The sequence below is a fragment of the Sciurus carolinensis genome, chromosome 10 (genome assembly GCF_902686445.1).
Source record: "Sciurus carolinensis chromosome 10, mSciCar1.2, whole genome shotgun sequence".
Taxonomy (NCBI): Eukaryota; Metazoa; Chordata; class Mammalia; order Rodentia; family Sciuridae; genus Sciurus; species Sciurus carolinensis.
Window position 1 is genome coordinate 43,525,668 of NC_062222.1, and position 22,451 is coordinate 43,548,118.

The window sequence follows — 22,451 nt, forward strand, 5'->3', positions numbered from 1 at the left end:
CTTATTGCTTGGACTATAAGAACATGAAGTTCCAGAATCAATCAAAATAAAGAGAAAATACTACAAGGGACACTTTTTGTTTTTGGTACTAGGGATTGAACCCAGGGGCACTTAACCACTGAGTCATAGTCCCAGCCCTTTTTTGTATTTTATATAGAGACAGGTTATTGCTGAATTGCTTAGGGCCTCACTAGGTTGCTGAGGCTGGCTTTGAACTCACAGTACACCTGCCTCTGTCTCCTGAGCCACTGGGATTACAGGCACGTGCCACCATGCCTGGCACAAGTTATAGTTTCTATCCATTAACTTTCACAGGCTTTTCATACTATATATTGCAACATTGTCATATTACAAGAATGTTTAAAGTTTAAATAATTAACCTAATCTACTCAAATAGACTTCATATTAACCCACTAGATTATATTTAAGTCAATAATTCATGTGTCAGCAATATTATTAAAAAATTACAAGTAGCTAAGTCATTTACCCACTTCACATTTTTAAAGAAGACAAATAACACCAGCTAAGAGTTAATTCTCATACGAACTTATGAGGTAGATAGTACTATTAGCTAAAATTCAGAAACGGTCAGTAAGTTAACTGCAATATTATTCAGATTAGGAAATGATGGAAGTAGAGATTGAAATCAGGCAGTGTTACCTTCAGAATCTGTCCTATTAACAGCTGTACTCTACTGCTTATCAGTAGAATATGTCCTTCTTATGAAAGAAGGGCAGTGCATCCACCAAATGATATAAGCAAAGGTACAAAATAACAATTGTTTTTTGTTCCTTTTTGTTTGCTTGCTTGTTTTGATCCTGGGATTGGACAACTGTATTATTTTATTAAGCAAAATAGCAAATCTATTCAGGTTAGTATAACAAAGTCACTTAAGAAAAATAACTTAGGAATTGAGGTTAAAAACAAGATTTTTAGCATGTATTAAAATATATTATGTAAAAGCCACATTTTCATAGCCTAATATTTCCTAACAAATTCCGGTTCTTGATATTTATAATTATCCAAAAGGGAAATGTGTAAGTCCAATCTTTGATCTTTGTTCCCAGAGAATCAGTTAAGACAAAAAAAAAAAAATTGTACAAGTATTATATTGTGGGGCTAATATTTTGTTTCCAAGGTGTTTCTGAGCAAATATTAATCTTACTTTATGATATGAAGCCTTTAAATATTGTATGAGATTTAAATCAAATCCAAGGTAGCAATTTCCTTGAAAACACTGCCTGTGTTTACCGACTAGCGTTTTGAGGTGACTGGTAAGAGAATACAAAGAAATAATAATGGAAGTAAATCAGAAGAACAGAGACACTCACCCTAGTTTTGGCATCGATCTGACCTCCTCGATCCAGTAAGAGCTTCACCATGTTTGTGTTTCCCCTTTTGGAAGCCACATGCAGAGGAGTGATTCCATTCTACACCATGGAAAGATGAAACAGAGCAAGTTGGGAATGGCAGGGCGTGATGGCAGAGACTTGGCATCAAAGGGCATGAAGGGCACAAATGGTTTCTACTGTTCGAATATCTGAGCAAAGAAGCACACAAACTACTACAAAACACTATTGTTAGAGAATAAAATATGGAATAAAACAGCCTAATTAGTCAATAGCTATGATATATGTATTGAACGTATACCTTATACTCAAGAGAAAAAGGAAGAACTTTTGTGTAATAGAAACAAAAACTCAAATTCTACCTAAGATAGATTCCTAGGATAAAGTCTTTCTATAACACCCATGCTCTTAAAGAGTCTGGCATCTCAAAATTTTCTATGCTTAAAAATAGACGTACTTAAGATTAGACAAAGGAGAATGAAGGGAAGGAGGTTCTTGGAAAAGGAAAAACAGTAGAATGAATTGGATATAACTTTTCTACGTTCATATATAAATACACAACCAGTATAACTCCACGTTGTGTACAACCACAAGAATGGGAAGTTATTCCATGTGTGTATAATATGTCAAAATACATTCTTCTGTCATGTGTAACTCAAAAGAACAAATTAAAAATTTTTAAAAATAGCATACAAATATACATATCAATATCCAGTGGAAAATAATTCTTAAAAACATCATTTTTAGAATAATTCAGTAAGAAAAGCAACTTGAAAGCAGCACAACATAGTTCAGTGCAGAAGACTTCTTAGGAGAAAAACACAATACAAATTATATTTATTGACTATCATGTATCATCATTATATTAAGGCTATGTACCTTATTTTTGTCATAATTTTTTGGATATTCAAATATTGCATTAACTGATTCATAGTAAATACTATCACATGTGAATTTTATAACTGTGATGTAAATGAATTATTTCCATAACATTAAGCATATGATACTCCATGTTGTGCCTGTTTATATCTTTTAGTAAGACTCTTCACATGAATGAATTCTCAATTCATTAAACAAAAGAGTCCCTATCAAATTGCATGCCCTCTTATTACTGTAACACATACTACCTACATATTTTGTGCTTAATATTTTAACAGTTCCATTGTTTATTAACTTGAAGCTGATTATTCATTATTTTCAGCATGACCTTTAAATAAAACTGCTCAAACCGCTGTCAAAATTAATAGTCTCCTTAACTACTGCAAAAGATTTGTGTGCATGTAAATGTAGAACATTCCTGTTTTGTGCTTGTTGGGTCCCAAGAACTTCCTGGAATATGAAGAAAAAGTACTTTAAAGGAAAATCTGTATCTTTAGGAAGTTCCAAGAATGGGGGAAAAATAAAAATGAAACCTTTAAGAAAGGAATTGGTGTTCATTTTTACTTTCACAAAATACTCATTGCTCTCTAAGATACGAAACTATTTGAATGCGTACCCTGGCTGTGAAGTCCACAGCAGCTCCCCGGTTCAGAAGAAGAGTTGCCACATTGACATTTCCATAGTGCGCAGCTATGTGCAGAGGAGTGAAACCACTCTGTGGAAGGAAAGAAACGGCAGTGGAGAAAGCTTTCCACTCCCTTTGCTGCAGTCCCCAAACCAATGAAGAAAAGCACATGCTTTACCGTTTACCTAATATACGAGCAACATAATTTACAAAATAAATGCTCTAATAAAACTCTTCTTAAATTTAGTGTTATATGGTGGTCAATAGTTACATAAAGAGGTAAATATCCAATAAATGTTATGTGAAGAAATAAATATCCTACATTTACTGGCACCATTATTTTTAATTATTAAAAATGTCTATCTATCCATGAGACTTGCTTATACCAAACCATGTTTCTTGAGTTGATTTAGCATAGTAGAGAAAAAGAGAATGGGATTAAACAACATAAAGTCTCAGTCATAGAATGAACATATTGTGAATTTAAAAAATGGGGATTTTTTGGAGAAGGTTTCAAAACCGGTGTTTTTGTTCTTGGTTTTTAAAATAGCATTGGTTGGCACTACATCTTTGGAACTGTGACAATATGGTGAAAATTCTTACAAAGGATGTACAATTCATTCCACATCCTTTACCCTGCCATGGTATTTCCGTCCTCTTTCACAACAGATTAGTCAGGTTATGTTTTATAATGAAAAGAGAATTTAAAAACAAAAATCAAACAATATACTTGGTAGTAATCAAAATAAGAAATAAAAAGTTCAGCATAATCCAATTTTGACTGCTAATTAAATAAAATTTTATTAATAAATTAAAGTATGAATAAGCCAACCAGGTTAGATCAATTATATAAGCATTAGGAATTGTTTGAAAAATAAAGTCTGAACTTTTCATATGAAGAGAAGTATATTTTTATTTCTCTTTTCTCTTCTTTTTTTGATGAAAATTTGCTTTAAAACTTTTGACTGGGCACAGTGGAGTACACCTTTAATCCCAGCAACTCAGGAGGCTGAGGTAGGAGGATTGTAAATTGGAGGCCTCTATTCAGTGAGGACCTAAGCAAGACCCTGCCTAAAAATTTAAAAAATAAATAAATAAAAAGGGGGGATATGGCTCAGAGCAAAATGTCCCTGGGTTAAATTCCCAGTACATTATCACAATAGATCTCTTAACTCTTATTAAAGTGCACAAAGATCTGACCGTTTTCTTCACTCTATATTTTTCACTTAAAATACTATAAATTGGCTATGATAGCCTACAGTTTTTTGATTATTTTATATTGTTCTTTATTATTTGAAATGAACTTTGATGTATACCATATTACTTTTAAGAAATATTTTCTAAATCACAATCATTGTTTTCCATTGATTGGATATGTGGGCTTGATGATTTTGTTTTTAAAACACCCTCAGTAAGTATTTAGATAACTTAGTCAATAGAAAATTTTCTGCACTATTAGCAACATTAACCGCAGATAATTTTTAACTGTAGAGAAGCAAGACCCAAAATGGGAGTAGTAAATATCAATCCAAAATTTCACAATTGTGGTCAAGATATTTTTATTTTGCATCTAGTTAATGCCAAATACTCATGTCGAAATGTGAATCTGTAAGAAAAGAAAAGTCAGTCTATGCCCTGGCTATTATTTCATAAAATGTCAAATTATTGTATTTTAAAACATAATTGATTGTTTTCATTTTTATCTTGGTATTTCCTGTCACCCAGGCATATCCTGTGATTCAAGTTATAATATAATTTCAGAAAAACATACTGATTGCTAGTAGAACATTTTCAAATAATTCAAGTATAATAATATTAGTTTCTCATTTGCAAAAACAAACTAATTTATTGTCTGATAACGTCCTCATTGACCATCCAGGCTAATGCCTCAGACTGTGAATCTTGGATCAGTATGAGGCTGACAGAAGCCCTCTCAGAGGACTCTGCCCTGATTAACAGGGAAGTGGGAGGCAGAGTTCACCCTTCCACAGGATGAAAGGATGGAATGATTCCTATTCTTGGTACTCTATTGTCTTAAGAGAAATATTTATAACTAAGTAAAACTCAATACAAACTGCTGCTTTCAAAGACATTATTTAAAACCAACACTGCTTTCAAAAATGTATCATAATCGCCAAAGAGCACCTAAAAAATCAAAAGTATTAAAATCAGTAATCAGTATTAAGATCAATTTGTACAATTCCACTCTTAAACCATTTCACCAAGCAGTTGAGTTGGGACTCCTTCTGTTTTTGCTTTTGTCTCTGACCTAGGTTCCATGCACAGATATGGAACAAAAGAAGTGACACAAATAACTCAAGTCTGTTGCCATCTCAATAGACAAATGTGTTGATAAAGAAAATTACAGTTTTAGAAATACCTCTCTCTCATTGAACACTCAGTGTGAATGTTCAAGGCTTCACAATCTCCATGAGTCCATAATCCAGTAATAAAATAAGATGTTAAACTACATGCACAGTCACTTGCCTTTGAGTATAGAATAAAATCTATAATATACTTTCAATAATGTTTCTGTTGGTGCATCTCTGTAGCAATGGCCAAAGAGAGACTAGACACTCCCCCATCCTACCCTGAGATGCTTCTGAACTTACTGTTCTTGTTACTTGATGCCATCTATTTTGCTCTAAGGAAAATGATTTTATGGCAAGTGTTTTAAAACATAAGAAAAAGCAAATGCTTTGCACCATGGTATGCTTAATATCATTATTGATCACAAAGTGATAAAGAAAAAAGCATACAGGGGGAAATTAGACAAAAATATAAAACATGATAATAGAGAAATCTCTCACTTCTCTAAACTTTATTCTGAGAATTCTCATTAAGAAATCAAGATCACATCTCTTCTTTGCAAAAAGTTAAGAGTAAAGCTTACTCATTAAAATATATATTAAGGAAGAATATTATTTCACAGTCTACTGTCATAAACTTTAAATTTGTATTTAAATAGTTTCACTGCTTTAAAAAGGCTTCAAGTAGATGTTGCAGTAAATATATTTGAACTATCGATTTTCCTTAATTATAAGAAATTTTTTCCAAATAATTTCCCATTCATGGAAATTTTAATAATTAGTATGAATTAGTGAGGATTTATTCTAACTGGGTAAAAATTAAAAATAAATAAAAACAAGGCAAATTTTGGTATAATCACAATACTGTACCTCGGTTGTCCTATTCACCATCATCTGAAGCAGTGTTGTGTGGGAAAAAGAGGGAAGACATTACACAGTGTGAAATGAAGGAAACAGTCAATCTGCTTACTGAAACTGGGTATATTAGTCCAACATGCCAAAATGCAGTCTACTCAGAAAAGATGTCCCCAAACACTACATAATACAGTTGTTCTAAGTTTTCTTTTCTATTATTTATGACTGTAAACAGAAGGAAACAAATTTCTCAATAGCTGATGCTTGTCATTTAAAGAAAATTATCTTGCATTTAAATTTTTTTCTAGTGTCCCCAATATACCCCACCTTTCTGAAATACCTCTGAAAGTAATTTATCTCTTTTGATGAGCAGGAGTAATTTTGCAATTTTGCATTATCACCAGGGCCTACTTCTTTATCATTCCCCAGGAGGAACCTGGCAGCACAGAGTTCCTTTAAACAGATGTACTCAGCTTTTACCTTGGATTGGACGTCAGCATTGTGGTCATTCTGAAGCAAGAGTGCGGCAGATTTGGTGTCGTCTTTCCTAGCTGCAATGTGCAGAGCTGGCAGCCTTACTTTGCCTTTGGTGTCGTTCTCCAAGAGGATGGCCACTGCCTGGTTGTGTCCTTGCTGGAGGGCCACAGCTAGAGGAGTAAAGCCATCCTGGCAAAATTGAGGAAGAAAAACATCTTCCATTAATGTCCAGATTCTTAGGGTTCAGCTCCAAGAGGTGGTGTCTCTAAATTTTAAAGTAGTGATGAACGCTGACAAGCAAGATAAGAAGCAGATCACAACCAGCCATTTGTCACACTGTGGACTAGTGTAATCAGATTCTTTCCTAAGGTGTATGCTACAGATATTTTTAAAAGATATATCCTAACACAGCATAACTAGAGGATGTGATTGTTTTGAAGCAGGAGTGTGATCAACTGTATGGTTGTATTGGGAAAATAAAAATTAGAACAAATGCTAAGGAATGCCTGGTATGTGAGGGAAAATGTGGGAAGATAGAACGAGTGGAACCTAAATCTGACTGGGAATCAAATATATATGGCAAACTCCACCAAAAAAAAAAATACATATATATATATACATATATATACATGGATATATATATGCATCAACTATGCACGTCGCTCAATGTCTCTGTCTTGGCTGGGAAAATGATAACCCTTGTGGAGGGAATGGACCATTACCAATTCAATTTTGGAAGTTTGGGACATAATATGATCTAAAACTCTTTGGCACATTGGGACAATTATTAATTTTGTCCTAAACTGCATTTTATAATAAGATCATTTAGATATAAAATGTATATGCTAGAAAACATTTACAAACAAACTTTTCAATTCTAAAGTTAAAGAAAAAGAGCTAAGCAAACAGTAGCACAGATAATGCAGTTAGAATGAGCTTAGGGGTAAATAGACAATTGTGCTAGAAAACTTAGAAAGTCTTTAGTTCCTGGAAAGGTGATAGATAAATAGAAAAAATTACATATCCTATTTTATATTTCTGTAGAAAAAAATCTCTTTAATTCCCCCAAATTTGGAAACAAATCTTAAAAGTTTCCATTCATATACAGGTCAAGAGAGTATACACGTGTATGGTCAAGAGAGTATATATTCAGCCAGGAACAGTGGTGCATACCTGTAATCCCAGCAGCTAGGGAGGCTGAGGCAAGAGGATTCCTAGTTCAAAGCCAGTCTTAGCAATTTAGTGCGGTCCTAAGCAATTTAGCAAAATTGCTAAAATTTAAAATTAAAAAAATTAAAAATTTAAAGTAAATAAATAAATAAAGGACTGGAGATGTGGCTTAGTGGTTAAGCACCCCTGAGTTTAATCCCTGGTACCAAAAAAATAAGAAGTAAAAAAAAATTTTAAAAAGGATGGTATACATTTAAAAATTACATTACAGAGGCAATGGTAATTTACCTCAATCTAACTACTAAATTTTTTTTCAATAATAACTTTAGAATGTTAACTGCAGCCTTTTGAGGGAAAATATTTTTTCTCACATGTAACACATTATGTATGAAGTAACCCCCAAAAGTAATCTTTTTTCTTTTTAATACGATTAGAATTTTAAGTATAATTCACTACTTAGAGTAGAAAAGTAAAGAATGTTGTGTCTGAAGGTGAAAAACAGAAGCTAGCTTAAATTTAGAACTTGGGCATAGATTAAGCACTCCATGAACAGGGAAAACAGTGTAATTATCATATACATATTTAATTGTATTACATCTTGAAACACTGTGATAGCTTGTATTTTAAAAAGTGTGAACTATGATTTTTTTTCTTGGAGAATGAAGCATTTGCTCACAGAATGGAACTTTATTAGAGAGATATCAATCTTCAATTTTGGCAACATTCAGGAAGAAGGAAGAGTAGAGAAATATAAAAGTGATATTGGAAGGACAGAGTACTCTCTTTGGAGAATTTAAGTTTGGATTTCCACCCAAGTTTTATTGGGTATTATTCTAATCTATGCCTCATTTGGAATGATATGTTGAAGTATTTCAACTAACTCAAAGAAATCCAGATTAAAGTTCAGTAGCTTCGTTTTTCATCATCTATTTATCAGTGCTACCTGCTATAATCATGAGAAAGTTGCAACTTTAAATATTTCATCATACACCAGTTTCCTGCCATGTTCAATGATTCCATAATCTCTGATTTTTAAAGTGGACATACTATCTTGATTAGTAATTAATTTTTGCAATTTAGAGCTAACAACCAGCTTTAGGATGTCTCCTTTAGGCATAACCACATCTGTGCCCATGAGACGGTAGCAGATATTTAGCAATGCAGCATTAGAATACCAAATGACAACCAACCATTCGCTGCTACACACGTTTTCTCTTTTTAACAGAATGATGCATTTAAAAGGGAATGTACAAAGTTTAGTCCATATATGTGTTTTCTGTAAATCATTAGGGTCAGTGCTGGGTATTAATCAATTAAACTTTTATATATTCAATCAGTAAAAATTAAATTCAGTTACTAAAGTGATTTTTAAAATTGAATAAATAAGGAGTGCTTGTGTCTATGGTAGGATTCAAAAACCCCATTCATTTGCAAAAGTTGCATTTTGGTGCAGAAATCAGAGAGGGTTTTAAGTTTCTGAGGATCACGATGTAACATGGCCTCTACCAAAGCAGAGTACCTAAAGGGATATTTTTGGAACCAGACTAAAATGCTGCAATAGCCTAAACCAAAGAAGCCTGAGTCAGCTGAGAATGTCGGCAAGCTGAGTTTACCTAAATCTTCCACTAGAGACATTAAGTCTATCTGGTGAGTAAGAGGACTGTAGTGTAAAAAGATTACACCTGGCAAGTGATTCTGTCTTTAAAGTAAAAAAATAAAATAAAATAGAGAGATTTCCTTATTTTGGTATACTTCTCAGAGATTCGATCTCTTTGTTACCCAAGCTTTGCCTGAAAATATGCAATGCTACACATGGACAGAGTTAGTTTCTCAGTAAAAAGGGTCCCAAATTATAATCACATTGTACTCGTGTGGCAAGAGTGCAAAATCTGTTCCAAAGAGAGAATATGGAATCATTTCATATTGAGCAACTGTGTTTTCTGGTTATAAGTAGCAAATGTGTTTTTATTAATAGTGATTTATTGGGATTTTTCTTTAATGAGAATAAGCCATCAGAAGTGATTTTGATTGCCTCCATGAAAAGTTTTCTCCCAAATGACCTGGAAATGGATTTAATAGATTTTAATGACCTCTCCCTCCACTGTATTGTAGAAAGAAGTTCATGTTCTTTTAACCTAAAGATTTAATTGTCTGGAAAGGAAACCATATTTGACATTAAAAATTATCAAGATGGTTTCTGGGTTACAAGTTTCTACCAATCATATTTCACTCCAGGTCCAGAGTTTTAAAATTATATCAGTGGAGCTACAAAATAGGAAATAGGAAAAACAAAGCCTATATACTGTGGTAAAAAGAGGTGAGGAGAAGCACGTCACATTGGGGCCCACTTCCTCTCCTCTCCCATGTCACCCACTCCCAGCCCTACAGGAGCCCCCAAGGCATTTCCTCCAAGCTCAAGGGCTTCAGGAGCATCACTTAGAAACTACCACCTGGATAATCACTGGACTCGCTCCTGAATCCACTTAGGCTAAGATGAGATGGAAAATACAAAGTAAATTCTTCTTATGAGGTGAACATGTATAGGAAAGGAAAGTGATGTTCTCAGAGTCCCTGTCCCCTCTCAGTCCTCATATGACTAGATGCCCTGAACTCTTTGAAACTGGATTGACATTGAACATCCTGTTCAGTCATTGCCATAATCAGTCACATACCTGTGTCACATTCCGGCTTCAATATGAATAGTATTTTAGTGACATATTACTCAGAAAATTATGCTAAGACAAATACTTATAAATTATTTCTGATGGTCAGAAATTGTTTCTTCAAGGATTGTATTGAATTTAACCAGATAAAATATTAATGAAAAGAGATGGTTAGGATTTACAGTAGTCTACGTTAAAAACGGTATAAAGATCACAAAGGTAGAATACGGCAAATTGACAGAGGCATGATTTCACGTAAGAATAAATGGTCATGAATCTGAAGTGAAGGCATAAACTCATGGAACTGTGTGCACAAGCCTGAGACATTCCTTCATGGTCACTCTAGATGTAATTGTAATATGAACATTCCCATCATGTTTTAGACAAGTTAATGGAGATCCTTTGCAACTGGTATAAAGAATGTGGACATTACGATCAAAGAACTCGAGACTTGGACTGGCAGTCTTACCTCTGTAGCAGTGCTCTGATTAGCTCCATTTTCCAGCAAATATTTTACAACATCAATGTGATTCTCCTGGGCAGCCATGTATAAAGGTGTGAAGCCATTCTGAGGACAAATGGTAAAAAAGATGACATCTCCAATCATTTATAAAGCTTAAACCATGGAAGAATACAGCACAAGGAAAGAGACACTATGAAGTAAAACTTTCAAATGATGAAACTAGAGAGCACACTCTCACACTGAATATATCATACGTGTAGTTACCACTATGAGACTAGATCACAGTGGACCAATTTCCACAAGAAATTTCTATGGAAATGAGAAAAGGACAGGGTGGAAACATTTTTCTCATTTGCTGTTTTCATTTCAATACCAGAGGTTCGCATTTTTCATCTCTTAAAACTCCTAAAGATACTTAGTTATCTTAATATCTACATAGTTCTCTGCTATACAGATATTCTATAGAGCATACAGAATTCTATGTGTCATACCTATATAAAATAATATACTCTCTTCTGTATTTATCAATTCCTAAATTATTTAAACAGATCTCTATTGTTTTGAATATACACAATTTAGTTCACAGTCTTAAGGGTATAAATTATTGCTTATGCCAGGGTAGGCTAGAAGAAATTGCAAATTTGATTGAAAGCTTTTTTTAAAAAGTGTATTTTACCATTCTGATTGAAATAGCATGGTCTGTACTGAACATAATTTCATTATTTTAAAGCCATTCTGAAATTTTACCATTCATTTTTGTATTTAGTTAGTTAATTATTTACCAAACTCTAGTTGCTAGGAGCTAAGTCGTTACTGAAAAAACAGTGACAAACAAGAGGAACACATATACCTTCATGGAGTGCACATTACATTAATATGGACTCACAGGCACAAATTCACTTAAATTTACAACATGATTCTAAAACTAAATTTAAATTGGCAGGTTTCCTTTTCATTAAATCCTTAGGAATAATGAACCCCATTAAGAAAAAAACACCAAAAAACTATTTAAAAAGAAAGCTTGCATAATAACCCATAAACTCTCAAAACCTAGCAGTTCTCTCAAAACCATGTGAGTCTTAAACATCGATAATTTCCTTAAGTTTTCCATGCATTAACAAGAATATGTAAAAACAGGGGTGTATTCGGAGTTTTTTTTTTTTAAGTAAAAGGAGAAAAATAGCATTGTAAAATTATTTTATTGACATAAAAATTCTTCTGTATATATTGCATTAGTGTGGAAACAGTATTCAAAGGGCCAAAATCCAGCAAAATACATATACAGAGTGTACAAATAGAATAAGTAATTTTTAATTTGATTATAAAAGAAAATCTGCAGGCTTCAAATGGAAGAAGAAAATTTAAAACTAAAAAAGAAATATAAGGGGAGTGAATTAACACTGTTGTAGGATTCAGGGATAATTTGCTGGTTAGATAGCATATTTTTTTAAACACAGCAAGCAGGTGAAATCTTGTATATTTTAAGAACAATGAAGAGGTGGCGGAAGGATGGAATTAGAGATTCAAAGGAAGGGAAAGCCAGGGAAGATGGTTAATAACAATGAGTGGGTGTGGAATGGGATCTTTCATGACAAGTGAAAAGGCAGGGATGCGAAAAGAGAAAAAGAAATTTTAATCGAGTACAACAGTTTGCTAACATTTTTCCTCCAACAGAATCTCGTAGCTAGTCCAAGAGAAAGAAAAATAGACACTGGTTGCCAGATCAACAGAGGAAAGGAAATGAACCATCCGTTGGCCTCTGCTTCTGGAACAGCCCCAGCCCTGGGTGGTGAGCTGTATGTAGCAGGACCTCCTCTGACTGAGCAAGGCAGCAAATGCTGAGGGTCAAGGAAACGTGCCCACCATGAACCCATAGCTCCCTGACTTCCAGGCTACTCCTCAGGCACCTGGCTGCCCAGAATGTCTGCATAAGTGTTCTTGAGTGTGGTCCCAGTGCTTCCTCAGACTTCTTCCTGTCATCCTCCCATGGGTTCTTTGGTCAGCTGAATAAGACCCACATATATATAAATATCCTAATCTTTGGAACCTGTAAATTACCTTATAGGGTAAAAGGAACTTTGCAGACATAATTGAATTAAAGACCTCGACACAGGGAGATTATCCTGGATTAGCCAAATGGGCTCAATGCATTTGAAAGGGTCTTCATAAGAGGAAGGTAGAGTTCAGAGGGAAAGAAGATGCTACAATGCAGGCCTTAAAGATGGATGGAGGGATCATGATTCAAGGAAGGCAGCTCTAGAAGGTGGAACTGGCAAGGAAATGGATTCTCACCTAAGTTTCCAGAAGGAAACAATAATGCCAACTGGTTGAATTAAACCTAGTAATATTAATTTCCAAAACTAGGAGAGAATAAATTCGTTATTGTTTTAAGTCATTGACCTTGTAGTAATAATTTGTTATAGCAGCAACAGTAATCAAATACACACCCTAGGAGTTGCTGACTAGGGTGAGTAGAAGCAGGAGATGAACAGACAATGAATAGGTATGGACTGGTGCTCCTGAGGTGCAGATGAAGCACAGGAGCTGGCTGTAGGCCAGGGTCCAGGCTCAGCACTCCCCTCACCATAGTCCTGTGTGGAACTGCGGGGACTCCAAGTCTATATATGGATTTGCCATGTTGTTGTAAAGAGTTAGTTGTCAAGATAGGACACTTATTTAAAAGTTTGTTAGTTCAATCTATACATTCTAATTTTAAAAGTTGTAAATGAGTCCCTTTTGCATTCTTGCTCTGGGACCTGCAAATATTAAAGGTTTGTAGAGTGGTAGAAAGAAGAGAAAGAAGAAAGAGAGAAAGGGAGGAAACCAATCAAGGTTTACAAAATAAGTAAACAGAGGGGAAAGGACCATGATAGGAAACTTTTAAGATCTTGGCAAGAGTGCATCATAAATACCACTTGTGTGTAGTATATCATAACCTTGTGTGCCAGAGCTTCCAGCAGAGGAGGAGAGCAAACATGAAGAACAATAAAAATAAAAGTGATCCATTGGGCTTCTGCTATGTTATCCACTTTGAGAAATGCTTTCAATATATGTTCTCAAATTATAGTGAATGCATGCCTCAGTTTGCCTAGAATAGCCCACATTTATGCAAAGTATCCTGGAGTATCTCAGTCTGGATGATTAATGACCCAGTCCTATCTCTAATACTTAGCATAGTGCTGCAACATTGGTATTATTTCCCCCATTCAAATGGAGGCAGCTAAGGTCCAATACCTAGGCAATTTGGCCAAATCTTATAGCTAAAAACTGAATTGGAAGTGACTGGTGTTCATGAATCACCTTCTTGTAATGAAGTTGGTACATTATCCTATAGTTGGCTGTGAGACAGAATCTCCCCTAGAAACTGTTAGAAATGCCTAGGTACCACTCTACCCTACTCCTACCAAACTGGAGTCTCCATGTGCAAAACCCAAACACACACACTTTTTACAAAACTAATTTTTTGGAAGCACCCAAAGAAGATTTTTTATAAGTGATGCAGAATGGTTGATTGGTTTGGGGTAGTAAGAATAAAGTTTACTCTGGTGATAAAGAACACCTTGGCTTGGGGTGGTAGGAGATGAGAAAGGAAACATGGTGTTAATCAGATTTTGTAGTATTTGCAACAGAGTACATAAAAGAAAGAAACATGAGCTAAGGCAACCCTGGTTAAGAGATGAGGAAACTGTTTACTGATACAAAACGCATGAAATAAGACAATAAAGATTCAGTGCAGATTCTAAAATAAAGATGTGCAAAGGTTCCTTTCTTACTTTACTGCTGTTTAACAAGAAATAGCCCACTGGAGAATGTGAAACACTCAGCTCTGAGTAATTAGGATAGAGGCCAACAGCACATTAACACCATTATAAACTTTATAGGAAAGCATTCTTCTTCACACATAAATGACTTAACTACACAGTATTATTGGTCTCTGTGTACGTGCATTAGGGCACTCGCCCATATATTATGTCTCAATGTTTTTCTAAAATAGTCTAAATGCATGTAGGTATGAAAGTATACATAGTTTCTCATGTTAATATTTTTTTTAAAAATCAAAGATACTTACAGCTGGGGCTGATATTGAGGGTACAAGATGTACAGCATTGACAGTTGTTTAGAGTATTCTGGTATGACCCAAGGGCGCCTCTAGCAACTAGTCATTAAATATTTTGAACATTTCCCCTTCCCATAGGAAATTACTAATTATTTGTCATTCACTTATACTTATTCAACAAAAAAATGTGTTTGGTGACTTCGCTGTAAGGCATTGTTGTTTGGCTTTAGTGATTCAGAGACAAAAGATAAAAATCTCTGTTTGTAAGGACTCACAGTCCAGAGCTAAGATGAGCAAATTAGCAAACTACAGTTCAGTGAACACATACATAATTAGTTTATTTTTTTAAAGTTACATGTTGGATATAAGGAGAAAATAGAGAAGGATACAGAACTCAACTATCTAAGGAAATCGTATCTGAAGGATGGCACTGGAAATGACTCAGTGTGAACTGAGTCATGGATACTCCCAAGTTAGACACAGAAGCAGAAAAGGAGTTTCAGACAGAACACCAGGAGAGGAGAACGCACAGGACAAATGGGGATCTGCAAATAATTCAGTGTTAGGGGGCAAAGGAGGCAGAGACAGGCAGACATCAGTCCCATCTGCCTTAATGGGGAGTCTGAGTTTCATTTTTAAATCCTTGGGAATCACTGGATTTTAAACAGGAGTTCGCCAGGAACACATTTGCATTTTAAGGAAATGACATTGCCAGGAGTGGAGGGAATGACATGGAAAGTGGCCAGACTTTAGTCTAGAAGAGTGGAAAGAAGATTTTCATCATAATCCTGAGAAGCAGTGAGAGTTAGAAATATTAATATGATTTTGGTACTTTAAAATGTAATTTAGTATTCATGTATTTATATTAAATGTCATGATTGAAAAGATTAGATATGGTTTCTTTCAGTCTGTATTATTAGTCATTGATAATAGTTCTCAGATATATTAAATAGTTACAACTTTTTTCCAAATTCAGAAATCTTGCTGTATTTGAGAATTTAAACATATAAATATTAATTTTCCCCCATTTATATTAATAATGTAACTATGAGTCATAATCAGGTTTTAGCTGTTGGTGAGCATTTCTTTAGGTAACTGAATTATTTTGGCAAATTGAATGAACATGAGCTAATATTTAGATACCTACTTATCAGATGTAAATTTATTGAAACTTGGAAACATACTGACAGCAGGTAAATCTATTGACATTTGCATGCCGTTATTTGCAGAGACAAATAATGTGAATATGCAAAGTAATAAATAGTTTGACATGAATGTTTTAGACAAGGACCAAAGCACTAAGAATTAACATTAATACTAATTAATTTTTTAATGTTAACTTTTTTTTCCCCTGGGCACTGGGGATTGAACCCAGGGGGTCCTTAACCACTGAACCACATTCCCAGCCCTTTTTTTACATTATATTTAGAGACAGGGTCTCACTAAGTTGATTAGGGCCTCATTAAGTTGCTGAGGCTGGCTTTGAACTTGCCATGGGTTTGTCTCAGCCTCCCGAATCACTGGGATCACAGGCATGTGCCAACACACCCAGTTTAACTTTGCTAGTACTTATGACTTTACCTTATTTTTGCTAGCACTTAAGACTTTATTCTCTTTATTCTTCTGTTACAAAAATGAACATTCATTAGTTGGAGGACTTTAAATGACTGATCATGTAAAATTACTTTTATCTAGACTCAATGTTAGCATTCAGTTTGAAAATTCTTATAGGACCAAATTTGTTTTAAAAACTTTCTGCTAGATACTAGACTAGGTGTTTTGAAAGTAACTAATATGGAGACTGCCCCAAAGGGCAGATAATATAAAATATTTCACAGAATAGATCCATACAGAATCAATAATATGTATTGCCCAACATGAGTAAAAGTCTATTTAAAAGAATATACTTGAAAATAATTATTATAGGTTTTTTAAAATTATTGAAAAATCAAAGATCTCTTAGCTAGATAGATATACAGAAATTGTCAATGCAACCTAACACATTACCACCCAGCTAAAGTTATTCCTTAGCTAATTCTGTAGATCAAGCATAAACTAAATAATAGTCTCTGAATATACGACTTTGAAGTCCAGTGAAAATTATGCAAATTACAAATGTTTTATAAATTAATATCTCTGCAAATTGCTCATTATTATTTTATTTGTTCTTACTTTTAGTCCAATGTTGCTAGGCTCATAAAGTACATTTCAATTATTATTATTATTATTATTATTATTATTATTATAGATGTAAATGCCCCAGCTGAAAAGGAAGTTGTCATTTTACAGTTGAGGAATCTCTAACCTAGAGACTGATTAACTGCCAAATGGACTGACCAGTTACAGAGATAAAGGAGAAAACTGAAGGTACAGCAGAGGCAGGGATGCTTCAAGATTCTTACCCCATCCTTCTCATCTTCTGGACTTGTCATTCTCTCTGTGAGGCTTTGCTTAAGGCTTATAAAAAATTTTAGCACATAGTATGTGCTCAATAAATATTTTTAGGATGGACAAATAAAATAGAACAATACATATTCATTTTTATGCCTGTGGTGGTTTCAATATAGGTCTGAAAATTCTTTGACACTTCTCCTCTCAAAAAGTGAAACCTAATTCTGCATCTTTTAAATGCAGGACATCTTAGTAGTTTGCTTCTAAGGTAATGATTATTGTGGGATGGTTGTTATGTGACTTTGAGGGCTAGGATTTTAAATCCATAGCTCTTCAGCATCCCTTGCTTTTGGGTCATCTTTGGAGGAAATGAGCTGCTGTGTTAGATGACACTCAAGCAGGCTTGGTGGAGAATCACATGAGAAGAAACTCAGAACTCCCACCAAAAACTGGAACCAACTTGCTAGCTGGGAGAACAACCTTCTGAGTAAATCCTTTAGCCTTAAAAACTAAGCCCTGAGCAACATCCTCACTATCTCCCAAGAGACTCTGAACCACAATGCACAACTAAGCCACCACTGAATTCCTGGTCCATAGAAATGGTGATGATAATAAATGTTGATTTTTGTTTTAAGCTGCTAAGTTTGGGGAAAACTTACTATGTGATAATTGCTAACCCATATAACTTCCACTGAGGTCCTACACCATCAGGCCCTTGTCCACTTTACCAACCACACTTCTTTCCACTCTCACCCCATGCTGCTTTCTTTTTCTTTAGGAAAGAAATTTACATCCTAGGCAGTTAACTTCAAATTTTGCAGTCCCATAACTCTTAAAATGCTCTCTAACCTGGACATGCTAAAAATAAAAGATTAAGAGGAGTTCCCTGTTTGAAGTTGGCTGAGTTATGGCTATTCAGCAAGGTCTTCCCTATCCCTAAATTACCAGGACCATTTTGTTTCTGTTTTTAAACTGTGTTGTATACCAAGGAGCACATCAGGGATCCGTCTTGTAGAATGCTGTTTTAAGAGTCAGCAGGGTGGGAAAGCACAATGACAAAGCAGCTGTCACCATGTGTTAGCTTTCGTCACAGGGCTTCAGAAGCAGGAAAGATTGGGTCTTTGCATTAATAAGAAGGGATGGATGCAAAGGGTAGCTTGTGTTTATTTGCCTTGATGAAACAATATGTAGCCTAAGAGAGCTTGAACAATTTCAGTTTTAAATGTTTACAATACCCTTAATACCATGTGTTATTTGCCGGTTTTCTGCACCTAGGAAAACACCATCAACAAATTTCATGACCATCTGCAACAATAGAAAGTGGGAATGGTTATAGACAGCTCAGGGTTTCCAATTAGGGAAAGCTGAATTCCCCTTCAGAGGATGTCTCCTAACTTTTGCAGGCAGGTTGGCTTCATGGTTTAGGTTTTTATACAGAGCAGAATTCTTCAGTATCCTTAACCATGACCTTCTGGGAAGCTTTTCATAAGATGCCACTTAGAACTGGATAATAATTACTCCAGTTACCATCCCTGAAACTACGCATCATCTTCTTCCTTCAAATTAGCATTATAAGAGATCAGGTTGGGAAACATCCCTAAATTATCACCAAGCTTTAGGATCAGGATGATTCAAATTATTTCCCTAAATACATTGTGAAGGCACAGCTGCAAAGGATGTTAAAAAAAAAAAAAACAATAAGAACTAATTGTAGTCACTAAAATAAAGGTTACTTTTTGTACTCTGGGGGTATACTTAGAAGAAAAGAACAAAAACCACAATTATATACTTGATTGGTAGTTAATGAAACAGAACCACTCTCCTCATCTTCTAATGGCAAGAGGGTCATCAAATGACTTAAACCAATCAACATATTACATTCTCTTTAATACCTTGACTTGTTCAGGTTTGCACAAGAGAATTAAGTTGCTCCAATCAATTGAATACAGGATTGTCTTTTAGAAAACTGGGACAGACCTGTTCTCACCTTTTAACTAAGAATAAGAAAAAAAAAATATGTGGCTCCAATCTTAGGCCCACAAAGAAATCCAGACAAGAATAAAGCTTGCATTATAAATTATAGCAAGGAGAAAGAATTTGAGTTCTTGGTTAAAAATGAACCTTCACAGTGGGGGTGGGGGTACATACAGAAATGTATCCGGGAACTCACCCTACCTATCAAATTTTGTATTTATGAAAGCCAAGGAATTCCCTTTTTTATTTATCCAAGTAGGAGGTAAGTATGTTTCTTATTTGCAACCAAAGGCATCCTAGTTGATATAACATTTAAACCAAATTAGAGCTTATATTATTAGCATTAGTTTGGTTTAAAAAAAAATTCACTTTCTAAGAACTTGGTAGAGTATTATAAAACATATCAGAAATAATGGTATAAAAGCTTAATTTATTATTATTTTGGTTAAAATATATTATTCAATGATCCTAAGAGATCTGCAGAGAAAAATCTAAAATAGGTTTACCAAGAAGATACATCCTATGCTTGTATAGTTTTATAAAAATGGATTCTACTGTCATATTTAACTAAGAGGAGCCAATTAAAAAAAAAAAAAAAAAATTAGGCCAAACTACAAAAGAGCAGATGGATCAGTTTCAAAGAAGTAAATTGGCTCCTGCAAGTGCTGCAATTTTAGAATACTTTTTTTCTGTATAAGTGGAAAATACAAACTGAAGTATTCAGTAGTAGATTTTCTTTCATTATTTCTGCATATACAATGTTAACTTTTATTTAAATTGTCAATACAAATGTTAAGTTTAAACGTTTCTCATTATGTCACAAAATTTTACACTAATGTGTATGCATGGCTTCCTGATGGACACATAATAAATAATTTTAAAGACACAAACTAAAATTAAATTTTGCAGATGTAACACCGTAACACATTTCTATAGAAGGAATAAAATTGTTTTGATATCAGTGATGAAACTATCAGATTAATGACTATTTGAATTTTGAAACTGGGTAGAAATTAATTCCCTGATATATTTCTAGACTTCCAAATTGCTAAAGAACATAGATTATAAGGTTTAGATCTTTAGTATGTAGTATGATTTGTTTGGTATTAAGAAGTGCTTTAGAAATGTATATTATTGAAAAATTTCATAAATAACCCAATAACTCAGAAGCAAGAGAAAACGTGTTACTTTTAAAGGCAAAAATATTGATACTCTGTACAGATCCACAACCCAAGAAAATCAAGTCAGTAATACACCATTATTGTTTTACTCTGTTGTTTTTCCCCAAGAGTAAAATCCATAAATCTGAATAATTATCTTCAATTAAGCCACAGTACTAACTTAATTGATCATTGTTTTATTACATTGAGGTTGATTAAATTAAATATAAGAAGAATGAAAGAACTTTGACTTTCCTTAAACTACTCAGAATAAGCTCTAATTCTTTTACTTGTTTATTATATCAAAAATATATTTTAATGAATGGTGACCAAATAGTTTTCTTATTTCTACCCACCGTCTTTGAGAAAATGAAATGCTGATCTGTGTCTCTAAAAACACATCTACCACAAAAATATCATATGATTCATTTAGACCAACTCATCCAAAGCCACATTTTTGATAACTCCTGTTTCCATAGCTGGTAGCCTTAGCTTTGTTAATCCATGTAAAAGGTGATAATATAGCATTTTTTATTGCCTAAGACCTACATCCCTAAAGTCTAAATCTTTAACCAGATGGAATTATTGCTCCCTTCAGCAAAGTCAATCATTTTTGTCATTTAATGATTACTGTTAAGAGGATAGAGTACTTTGCATGTCAAATCAAAAGACATGTAGTTTGATGGCATGCTGACACAAATACACCAACATAGTTCATGGGATTCAAAGTTTTAAAAAAATTTCCCAAACTAAAAATGTCATTTCCATGGATTCCATAATATTTACTGTTAGTTGTCTCAGTCACTCAACAGTGGGCAGAAATAAAAGGTTATTTTTACCTCATGTCTGAAATTCAGAGTTTGGATATAAACAAGGTTCATTTCAAATCATTTTAAGTGAATTATATGTATATAGAGATTAGAACATTAGGACAAGACCTGGGGATATAAATAGGTTCAGGAATTTTTGAACAACACAGGAGTTAAGCACAATGAAAGCTTTAATATAAAACTCTTCCATTTCTAAGTGTGGGGTTTTGTCTGTGCTGACTTACCCTTATCAGAGTCCTCTCAAAAGCTGCTAGGGAGTTAGAACAGGTGGTTGCTCCCAGGCAGTGCCAAGATCAAGAAGAGAGGTAACCCGAGTGATACACTCAATATGTAACAGCTGCTTAACACTCTCTCGTTCACCATTTGCCAAAGATACAACTTCAAAGAATAAATATTTTCCATGCAATAATCCAGCACTCAAGTAGATAATTCATGGATTCATGGAGTCACATAGACTAATGTCCTTTGGATACGTACTTGTAATTTATAACAAATACATTCACATGTATAAAGGATTAAAGGATACTTAAAATAATTTTGTAAATGTATCATATATAGAAATATATTTTACCTATGCATATATATATACATAGTATATATGTATGTTTATATATGTGTGTTTATATATGTGTGTATGTGTGTTGTATATGTGGTGTGTGTGTGTGTGTGTGTGTATTATTGAACCTGAACATATTTAGTTGACTTCCAGTAGTGGTCAGCAGAATCCAGATTGAATTAGGTACAATAAATGAACCATTGGATCTTGGCAACCATAAAAAAAAGAAATGTAATCGATGATGTGAGTTCCCATATTTCTAAGAAAAGGTAACTTGCCTTTTATTTGTTATCTAGAATGTTGATTCCAGGCAAAGGACAGAACACACAAAAGCTGCCTGTCTCAATTTGCTCAAGGCTGTTCCTTGGAAGAGCATGTCAAGGGAAGAATCACCAATGAGTGAGTGGAAAGTGAGTTTCCCTCTGGGGAAATAAACTCTGATTGGTATATGAGGTGCCAAGGTGGATTCAAGATTCTACCCCTACAGGAGGGTGCAGTGGTGCACGCCTGTAATCCCAGCAGCTCAGGAGACTGAGGCAGGAGGATCTTGAATTCAAAGCCAGCCTCAGCAAAAGTGAGGCGCTAAGCAACTCAGGGAGATTCTGTCTCAAAGTAAAATACAAAATAGGGCTGGGGGGTGTGGGTCAGAGGTTAAGCACCCCAGGGTTCAATTTCTGATATCAAAATAATAAT

At 34.4% G+C, this 22,451-nt stretch overlaps 1 protein-coding gene across 31 annotated transcripts in view; it reads right to left on the reverse strand.

Moving 5' to 3' along the window:
- Positions 1-22,451, reverse strand: part of Ank2 (ankyrin 2) — a 555,326-nt gene that overhangs the window by 126,094 nt on the left and 406,781 nt on the right. For 24 of the 31 annotated variants that reach the window (XM_047565837.1, XM_047565838.1, XM_047565836.1 and 21 more), the window contains 5 exons: positions 10,797-10,895; positions 6,498-6,683; positions 6,033-6,056; positions 2,845-2,943; positions 1,332-1,430 (listed from right to left, as the gene is read on the reverse strand). In XM_047565837.1, coding sequence (XP_047421793.1) covers positions 1,332-1,430; positions 2,845-2,943; positions 6,033-6,056; positions 6,498-6,683; positions 10,797-10,895 — 507 coding nt within the window. The remainder of the gene's footprint in view (positions 1-1,331; positions 1,431-2,844; positions 2,944-6,032; positions 6,057-6,497; positions 6,684-10,796; positions 10,896-22,451) is intronic. The other 7 variants (XM_047565833.1, XM_047565857.1, XM_047565852.1 and 4 more) reach the window with 1 other exon arrangement.